Consider the following 11,254-nt stretch of genomic DNA (forward strand, 5'->3'; position numbering starts at 1 on the left):
TCATACTTGCCTTCAAGTGAAATATAAAAAATATTATTCTCATAAGTATTTGCTGATGTATTCGTGTATTGCATTGAACTATTAATTAATGCCGAACAGTCTAATTCCTTTATATGCATCACTTTCTTGAATCCCTGTCTTTCTTCTTTATTGCTTTCCTGAAAATTAAAGACCATTTGTAGACAGTTTGAAATATTAGAATGGCACATTTTCTTTCTTGTAGAATTATCATGAAAACAAGAGTGTTGTCGGTCATCAGAATGCCATTGTGTAATTCATAAAAACGGCTTAGATGGTGAATGGCGAGGAAAGGTATCTAAAACCTAATTTACAACGAACTGTTCAGTCACAGCAGCTTTTTAACAAGGGTGTTGTCATTGATAGATTTAGAATTATGCCACAGTTAGGAAAGTGAATGGGAACCATCGCCTAATTTGATATTTTTTTTGTTCAAACTGAGAACTATCATTCACCTCACTACTATATTAGACTCTATTGTTATTGCAAACGTATTCATGTAATTACATTGATTACTGTTTAAATTTAACAGTTGAAAAACAGACATAAGAAATGATGGGAATACGAAAAGGCTACTTTTGCAAATGCCAACAGTGAGCAAAACGTACAAACAAGAAATCATATCTTTAGCCATTGTGGTCCCCAGGCATTGATAGAAAGATGAGCATATATACGTTTTCCAAAATACATTAAACCAATGTCACGTACATAATCAAGAGTGAGAGCTTTAAAAGCGATTTAAAAGCGATTTAAATGTGATACATGCATTACATTATTATTAAAAATGGATAGACTGTCTTGAGGTATTAAGAAAATACTTTGAGGTATTACGAAAAGACCAATCATTTAAGCCTACAATATATATACATTTTATTATATAACACCTGAAGAAGCAAACGATCTCCTACAAAAATGTTCATTTCACTTATGCAGACGACCAGTTTCAATCAGACCTAGTTTACATGCAATCATGCAAAAATGTATTTTTAATACATTTTCACCCTGATAGATATCCATGATCCATGGTCTGACGAAGTGAAATCTTATGTACGGATATATATATATATATATATATATATATATATATATATATATATATATATATATATATATATATATACACACACACATACATACATACGTACATACTTAGGTTCCATACAACTAAACATTTATGGACGTAGGGTAAGTCGATACTGTTTATGTTTAACTATAACTGTTTTTGAGAGCCGACTAACGTTTGATCGACGAAGACCACGCTTATAATGGTGATCCGTGTATGGCATGCTAAACTTGCCACTTTCCATCTCGACCAAGAGTTACTCACTATCAATGGTCTTAAACTTGAATCATTACACTGTTATAACACGTATCAGGTGTTTCAAGGATGAAACAGTCTTTCCAATTTATACGAACTAATAAGAAATATTAAAGATCTATCGAGCTAATGCTGCTAACGCAGGACATGTCCAAGGCTATAACTGAAGCAATCAGAACGCCGTATATTTTACGCGATGACGTGGATCCAGAATACAAAATTGGGCATTGTTCTAACTTAGAGGTTCGCGCTTATCTTATTTTGTTGAAACCGTCCGGAGTGATTGTTTCAAGTTTGTTTATCCAGTCCTTTTCTTTCTCTTTAAGCTTTTCCGGTGTCCAAGTACGGTCGGATTCTATAGCTATAACGTCATATTCATTATATTCCACAAGATGTTCTGATAATTCTGTCGAACTTGCACGGTGTTCACGCATGCGAACGTGAAGTGCACGTGATGTCATACCAACATATTGCTTCTTGCATGAGCATGTCAAGAGGTAGATTACATTTTGAGTCTTGCAATTCATGGGCTGTTCAATTATGAAGATTTCGCCCGTCACAGTGCTTGTAAATATCGTCGTTTCTTTCATATGTGGACATGTTTTGCATTTCGGTGAACCGCAGCTTTTCGATATGCCTATTTGTCCATCCCATTTTACTAATTTCTGGAATATAGACTGATGATAGGGAAATTTCAGCTTCCAATACAATTCCTTGATTTCTAATGTAATGCTGGCCAGTTTCGTCAAACCATAATCTGCATTTCCCCTGGTAACCCTGTAAAATCACAACGGAATTAATGCTATGGAAAAACACACTTGGTAAATTTTCGAAATTTAATTACGTAGTTTTTAAGAAAATAATGTCAGTAAATCTTGATTGAGTTGTTAATGAACCTAACATTTAGATTGAGCAGAGTACCTTTATTTTTTCCTGCCTTGTTATTTTGTCTTTCATTCTGTAACTATGGTTCGTGGCCACAAATTTGATTTTATTATATTAAATTAAGTTTGGTCTGATTGTTAGTGACATTTATATCGAAGGTTTTAAATGTTATAATCTCAATTCCGTAAATTTGTATCTGTGAATTGTTTAGATCTCATATGTTTCTCGTCTTTGTCGATGAACAACAGTTAGGCTCTATGTTATCTGTGTCTTTGTTTCTTCTAGACGCTATTGTTATTCTAGAGTAAGATTGTTTCTTGAAACTAAATATCTAGCAAATGCATAAACGTTAACATCAACGAGAAATACGCAATCTACTGAGTAAGTCAACGAGTATTTTGAGTTTCAGAATCGATACTATATCGATATCTACAAGTACAAACCTCATGTTTGAATCTGAAAGAGGAACATACATTAAAAAACAAAATAATTGTATCTTCAGCAAGTGTATGCGATAATATAGTAATTGGACACAAATCTCAAAAAGATTGATACAGTCTAAAAACATGAAAACTTCCTAAAAATCTGGAACTTTCAAAACTTAAAAGACATAGGAATAAGATCTGAAGACGTACGAAACGCTGACAATAATTTTTAAAATAAAGAACCAAATGATGATTTTGATAATTTTCTAAAGATATGAGTCTCATTATAATAATTGCATCTATTAACTATTGATAATTTATGGGGAAATCATTAATCGATTAAACGTAACGTAACATTACATTTATAACTAACCAAAATATAATTTGTTAAGTATTTAGGCGCAATAGACTAATATTATAGTTCAATTTATATATACAATGGATCCAGATTGCTTTGGAATTATAACTAAAAGTGTGACAAATTGTTTATTCATGTTGCATTTTATTCATTATACGAACATTTATTGCACAAAAGATATAATATAAAAGATATTATGTTAAAGAAGAAAACAAGGCGTTAATACATTCAAAAAATTATAGGAACGTCTTTAAAGTGTCATCATTATGAAACAATACTAAAATTGACAATTAATTTCTATGGCGAATATTCCTGTGGTTTGACAAATAAACGTTTTTCCGATATTATTTTTGTTTTGTATTTGATAAGGGAGTGATTCACCTTATCGTTTTTATATGTTGCATTTATAGGATTCGCCAACAATAAATATTGGACGACTATATTATAAAAGCAAAGCCCAAAATCAGATTATGTCATAACGACGATGACGCTAAGATTATTTGAGAAAGGCATATAGCTAAATGTCATAACGGTATCGAATTTGTTTAAAACGGTTTCTAATATCCGTCGTAATCTCGTTGAAAATTGACTTTGCAGAGGAAGGTCAACAATACTATTTTTAACTTACAATACATTTATAATATTTAGAACAGTCCAGTTGCTTACAGAAATAAATTGGAAACCAATTAGCGGTAAATCAAATGAAGCAAATACCTGCAGATTACACACGTGCGTGAAAAAGATTTTCCTACCAAACAGTTTATGTAAGACATGAATATATCCAGGAGAGAGAAGATATTGTTAACATGCTAGCACACCAAAACGAAATCAATGTACGTATTTGCCTTTTCATATTGAGGTCTACTTTCTCCAAATATGCTTGTAGTGAACTAGTGAAAACAGGAAAAGGAATGACATGCTCGAAACGTTTTGAGAAAGCCAGAAAAGGATAGAGCTTGGCAACTGAATATAGTAGTTTTAAAGGACAGTTAGAGATTATTCGGAAAAGGAAACACGGATTAAATGTTGTTCAACAGACGCCTATAAAATATATATTTATTTATGATCGCTAAATCGAATTTGTTTAAACTCAAAGTACCCTAGCATGACGGTCAGTTACATTTTTATAAATAGTGCATATTTACTCTCAAATGTAACCGCCGGTACTAAAACATACAAAGATTTGAAAATAATGACTATACAGAATTTAATCCAATTTACAGTATTATTTTCATGCTAGAATGAAAACGTTTAAATGTCTATAAATGATGTGGGATAGATGCCAAATATTTATTAAAAATGTCCCAAACACAATTTTACTAATTAGGGTTGAAAGCATCCCGGAATATATATATATATATATATATATATATATATATATATATATATATATATATATATATATATATATATATATATAAATATATATATATATAAATATATATATATATATATATATATATATATATATATATATATATATATATATATATATATATATATGTGTGTGTGTGTGTGTGTGAGTTGCTGCTGATCTGTCAACTAATTTGTCTGCCATTACTTAGGAACATAATCATTACATTGCATATTTAAAAACTCTGTGTAGTAGTTGATAATACCGACTGAAAACATCCTGGTATGTATTCCCTTCACCTTATTATAATTATTATAATCTGTGCTTATGCGAAGTCAAAATTAAAGACCGTTCCTAAAAGGTTTATCACCTTTGAACAATATTTGTTTAAAATGACTAAATAGAGTTTACCTAAGTTTGAAATAAAGGACTTTAGAATGTATACAGATTAGACAAATTTACTGTTATGACTGTATGATCTTAAACAACAAACAGGAACAAATACAACCACCAAGTTTGGCAAAATTTGACAAATGGTTTATTTCTCTAGAATACAAGATTAAATTTTGAAAGGAACTTACACTATTGTGAGCTAAATACTTAATACACACACAAAGTTATATGACAAGTCCACAAGTATATAGTTTATCGAATTAATGCCAGGCCTTGAATGTGATGATCCTCGAATTTGCTAATGTGCCAACTGTCTTGATATATTGCAATGATATAATCCAGAATGTCTTTTAAGAATTCACAATCATCACAAAATATTTTTATGCTAATTAACAAGTTTTGAAACATGATTCCTCTTACATTATATCGGAACAGTACGGTAAATCTTTCTACAGTCTGAAATTAAAGGAAGATTTAAGAATTTTACTGAACTCAAACTTATATACATCCTTATTTGACCTATGTCGCAATAACGTTTCATGGAAAAGAACATCAATCATCTTATTGCATTATAACCCCAGACTGTAAAAGAATTCGTCTCTAGAATTTTATAAGGTTATAATCAAGGCTAGATCTTAGACTTAAACTCCAGTAAATCATCAATGTATAATTTGCTAACAAGACAAAGTGCATGTACGTGCAAAATTTTATCCTCAATCATGGACAAATGCCAAAGACACAACATTAAAAAATATAAATTACACTTTCATTGCATACGGCGTTTGTTGCTAAGAAGGGATACCTCAAAGAATAATGTTTTCTATAAGCAAACAACGCCGAGAAGACTTTAATTAGATTACGATGAAAGCATCATTTAATAATGGTCCTTAAAGATTGTACAAATTGTGCCAATACATCATCATTCATTTTCCAGTCATTGATAGCTGTAAAACAAAAACATTTAAATAATAGAAATTGACAATATTTTATTGAGATGAAGGTCATTTCAATTTGCACACAAAATGCGCGTCTACCATTAATACTGCAACCGGTACCGCTCATGCATCTTTCACAAACGTTTATAAAGAACTTAATCCAATCACCAGGAAAGTGAAAATGATGGAATGAAAGAGTTTTAATTTGTATTAATGTCTCGAATTTGCTATCACATATGGCAGCCCTTCTAACACAAATAACACTGTCTTAATTGGTTCCATTAAAAACAGCTTTTGAATGTAAACTAGCCAATTGAAAGAAATTATTATAGCATAAGTTCTGCTAATATTAAAACAAGAGATGCTGATCTGCGTTTCCAACTTTAACTCAATACGTCACAACATGGCTTATAAAAAATGCTGAAAGGAATCTGGAGACGTTTGAAATAGTTACGAATACAATGCTTGTTTGAAACACGAGGCAGTGTCGGTACAAGTTCGGCAAAGTCCGGTAATGACCTATAGAATAAAGTGAAGGAATTGGAATGACATTTCAATCAATTATTTTCACTTAATCTGTTTTCTTAAATCGATAATTAAAAGTGAGGTCCATGCCACTTTAACAAAGTATTCCAATATAAATATGAACAACAGATTTCCCAAATAGGTTATGCATATATTTCAGTTAAATGAATAAACAAAAACAATTAAATGTGGAAAAGGGTCTTACTTTTTATAAAGTTTCTTAGCCTCTTCAAAGTGTTCAGCAATCGTCTCTGCGATCAAATCGCTTTGTTCTTTCAAGTCATCCAGAACGATCCTCTCCGCCTCATTTAACCTCTGCACTAATTGCTCTTTTTTTTCAACAATACGTCTCCTAGTTTTTGACTCACGGATTCGAAGTTTAATTAAACTTTCAAAAAGCCCATCCTCTATTTCTTCATATAATTCATCTAGTTCGGCCATTCTCATTTCGTGTTTCATTGACAACATTTTTCCTTTACTGCCTGCTTACGTTTCGATAGGTGGACAGCTGTTCTTCTGTTCCTACGGTAAAGACAAGTTGATATATAATTCATATCACTTGACACACATACTTTTATACTTTACACAAAATATGTTAAATTATTCAAAGAGTTCACCCATTTTTTGTGTGACGACGAGCGTTTCAAACAAAATACAAATTACTATGTAAATTATTTGGCTAATTAAGTTATTTTATGGTGCAAAAGGTCGGGTAAAGGCATTGTCTTAGCCAACTTAAAATTTAAGAATTATATTTATTTCATTACATTAAAACTGAAAGTAGAACAAATGAAAATAATACGTCATAAATTCATCGATTGTATCAATACTTTGTTTCTTTTGGATACGCAGTAATGCAATATCTTAATAAACTGCTGTCCTTTTATTATTTAGGTTTTCCTCGCACCCACAAATATTCACCTAAATTTTGCAAAAAAGGAATATTAACAAGGTAATGGAGCAAAATGTGTCACCAGATCCCAAGGGAACTTAAAATTGTTATCTCCCATAAAAGAAACAAAAAAAAGTTGAAAGCAAAATCACTAATGTAATATTTAAACCACAATTGTTGAGATATGTGGGTAGCGCAGAGAAAAGTGAAATTATAAATTGAGAGACAGAAACAAAGGGCGAGATCGGAATGTGAAGCAAGAAAGATGACATTTAATCGGAAGGTAACGAATTATAAAAAGATGACCGATATAGTATTAGCCAAACTGTATTGGCCTGGTATGAATAGAGGCACAACACGATCCTGTCGATCGTGCGCTTTCTATCACAATTGGCATATTGACTGTAGCGTGTACTGCGGTTTTACAAACGGAGTCTTGGGGGAGGGGGGTTAGAATAAGGAATAGAAAAGGTCAGCGTGTGGTCGGAGATACATGAAGGTCAACATGAAAAGATCATGACGAATTGGATTAAATATCCAGATGGTTTTACAGACGGAGCAGGTCATACTTGGTTAATAATACGTAAAAATAACTTATGTACCTAACAGCCAAAAGAAACTAAAGGATATCCATTAACCCTTTAATGCACAGGAGACTATTGATCAGGAAGTAGGTAAAATATTAGACATGGGGATGATCAAACACTCAAGCTCTCCTATACTTCCCCCCCCCCCCCCCGTATTCGATGCGAAACTCATACTGGCTATAGAGCGCTAGTTTTCAAACATGGCATGACACCAATATAGTTAATAGTTTGATTTTACCAAAGTCTATTGGAAAGTACTCATCGTTGGTAATGCCGTCGCGTTACCGGCATTCACGACCCATAAATCTTTATGCCAATTAAAATTATGTCTTTCGATTTGATCACCGTTCGAGCGTCCTAGTTTTGTCTTATAGGCAAATTATTGAACGCTACTGAAAAAGTAGATAGTTTCGTTGGCGATATTCCTATATACCCACATTCATGGGAAGAGCATATCAGAGTATTAATCGACTATCTCCTCAAGGCCCTTCTCACACCTAGAAGCACCAAATGTAGTATATAATATTCTGACCTGGAATGCTTATGTTATGTAGTAAGAGGGTTGGTGTAGTTAAAACAAAGATTGTTAAAATTGAAGCGATCAGAGATACTTCTATGCCAGAAAGCAAGAAACAAATTTGATCGCTCCTTGTATTTATAGGGTTTAACAGGAAAACTGGTTCCAAATTTGGCCGCTATAGCAAATCCGTTGACGGACTTAACTAGGAAAGTGCAACCCAATAAAGTTTAATTTGATATACGCCAAGAAAGTGTGTTAACGCTCTTAAAGAATAATTGACCAGTGCACGAATCAAATCCTGAATTGTCAAGATTGTATAAATCTTTGGTATTAAAAACGTATGCGTCCGACACATGCTTTTGAGCAGTTTTGATACAGGAGCAAGAAGGGGGTAAATTGACACATTGCTTATTCTTGTAGGAAATTGCTGCCTCGGGAGCACAAAAAAATCCGTGATTGAAAATCAGATCTTGGTACTCGTTTGTGTAATATGAAAATGTTATACGTAGAAATTCTGGAAAAGAACGTGTTCGTGAAACGGACACCCAGGCTATCATGTGTTTGAATAATGTGAACGTCGTCAACGCAAGAGTGATGCGCTTGAGTGTTGGATTGTTAGTCATATCCTTTCTGAACCAAGGTGAAACGAAGGGCGAGAAAGGAAGGGGCCGATTCTTTTAGCAAAGTGTGATTTTCAGACTTTCACCATACAATTCGAGTACAGTAAATAATAAACTTTAGTATGTTTTGTTTTTCTTCACATTCTTTGATTTTCTAAAAATGTTCCCACTTTTAAACAGGGGAGGTGATGTCAAGGAATTTTGTGTACTTAATGTTGTTGCTTTATATATGAACGAAAATGTAATCAGCTTTCGTTACGGTGGGTTGTCTATTTGTGTCTTATGTTATTTCACAATACTGATGTATATTCAACCAATGCTACATGAGCAACGTGCTTGAAGTTAGAAAACCGATCAAATATTGCTCTCTGACCGTACATTTGACTATGACAACGAGTTCTGGCAATAAGCTGTCCCCTTTACGGATGGCTTCCTGTAAGGCAAACTATCTTACAGCGGGCTTGCCCAGAGAAACCAGGTATCGATTGTCTTTTCAAAAATATACATACCAATGACCTTTGCGATTCACTTCCGAAAAAAAAAAGCTGTAAGATTAAATACCTTGCATCGGTTCTCCCCAACCAAAACAGTTTTTTGACTGCATGTTGAGAAAGGTATACATCAAAAACCTTCACGGAATGCTACCTGACTGACAAAAAGAATGTAAGGCAAACTATCTTACAGCGGGCTCTGCCAAAACCAGACCAATCATTGATTGTGGCTTGAAACATTGAATAAACCATTAATCTTTACGGAAATAACCGTTTGCTGTTAAGTTCATTTCGATGATGAGACATAGCATTATGTGGGGTTTCGTACAACCCATACACTGTTGTTGATATTGACGTTGTCTCGGAGGACGGTGGTGTCCTTTTTTTCAGTAGGGGACAAAATATTCGGGACTAGAGGGTTTACAGTGAATACTGGGTTGTCGATGGCTCTTTCGGCAGATATCAAGGGATGGACTATGCGTGATGATTCCTTGATCAATCGACGAGAGCTGTACAATATATTTGATGTGTGTATCCCGGTTGTCTTTTAAGTTATATTATCAATCATTTTATAATGTACCTATGTGTAGCAATATGAAAAATATCGCAACGATTCTATAGTTCCTTCACATGAATTGTCAGATAATATTAAACAGCGGCGTTTCTTACAAACTGAATTGCATCATAACATTCTAAAAATGATTAATATTAGGGTCACATAAATTATTTAATTATCGAATAAGGAAGATGGAATTCAATAATATCCAGCTTGTAAACCTGAATATTTTGTCAATTAAGTATATAAATGGATTCCCGAGGATAATGAGCAGCTTTTATTTGATAACATCGTGAAGACGGGCATCTGAATCGGTTTATTGTTATGTTTAGTGTTGATTATTGCTCTTCTTCGCCTGTAATATTTCGCATTTGTACAACAGTTAATATTATGAGTTTAAATTTTTATAATATGAGTTTAGCTTATTATTGCTACTTTATTGTTCCATTTAAAAAATAAATTGCAAAGTAATTCAATACGTGTTGAAATGTTATTTGTAAGTGTGAAATATTTTCAGCCAAGTCTGAATAACCCCTGGCTTTGAAAATAGGAACATAAAGTTAATTATTATCTGGCAATGCTAATGTTGGCATGGATTGCTTATATAATTTAAATATTTTATATGAGAAATTATCGCACACTATGCCCTAGTATTCTTTCAAGAAAGATAAAATATGTATCGACCATCTGACGGATAAAAACGTTGCAGCATTATTCAGTTGGCTCATGAGGTGAGGTAATAAATCATTTGTTAGTACGACTCATAATTTGTCATGTACTTAGATCGATCAGTGATCTGTTTGGGAAAATTAACTTCATGTATTATAAAAAATCGTTTTAGTTAACATTAAGTTTGATTATTATAAGAAAAACCCAAGTGATGATAGAAATCAAGGGGTATGAATGAAGAGAGCAGTGACGCGATACAAGTTAGAAATACACACTATCTTTACTGTAAACTAGAACAGATGATCAAACATACACATTTAGGAATGTGTAAATTAGATATATTGATCTCACCATTTATAAGTCAGAGAGCCATTTCGTGTTCAATAGGTAACTATTTTTCAAACATGCAAACATTATTCTGTACTCATGGGCTTGGCAGAGACATGTAGGAATATATACATATATACATACATACATACATACATATATATATATATATATATATATATATATATATATATATATATATATATATATATATATATATATATAGATAGATAGATAGATAGATAGATAGATAGATGGGTACATTTACCTTTTATAGACTTAACTACACCCCTATATTTTGGTTTCAGTCATATCAATTTATGTTAATGCTTTGGTTAAAATTGACATGATCTTTTCTATTTTTATTATATTTTCTATGTC

The 11,254-nt window shown here is 32.5% G+C and overlaps 1 protein-coding gene across 2 annotated transcripts; it reads right to left on the minus strand.

Annotated features, from left to right (window-relative positions):
- Positions 1-1,153: 1,153 nt before the first annotated feature.
- LOC149786435 (uncharacterized) lies at positions 1,154-6,727 on the minus strand. Of its 2 annotated transcripts, none has more exons than XM_089978203.1 (2): positions 6,417-6,727; positions 1,154-2,113 (listed from the first exon to the last, which is right to left on the minus strand). In XM_089978203.1, exons 1-2 carry the CDS (start codon positions 6,677-6,679, stop codon positions 1,588-1,590), a joined length of 789 nt encoding a protein of 262 aa, XP_089834329.1. In that variant the 5' UTR covers positions 6,680-6,727; the 3' UTR covers positions 1,154-1,587. The 2 variants fall into 2 exon arrangements, with proteins under 2 accessions (XP_089834329.1, XP_089834331.1); XM_089978205.1 differs by lacking the exon at positions 1,154-2,113 and adding an exon at positions 4,880-6,205.
- Positions 6,728-11,254: the final 4,527 nt, after the last annotated feature.

The sequence above is a fragment of the Sinohyriopsis cumingii genome, chromosome 12 (assembly GCF_028554795.1).
Source record: "Sinohyriopsis cumingii isolate HCF-2022 chromosome 12, ASM2855479v2, whole genome shotgun sequence".
Taxonomy (NCBI): Eukaryota; Metazoa; Mollusca; class Bivalvia; order Unionida; family Unionidae; genus Sinohyriopsis; species Sinohyriopsis cumingii.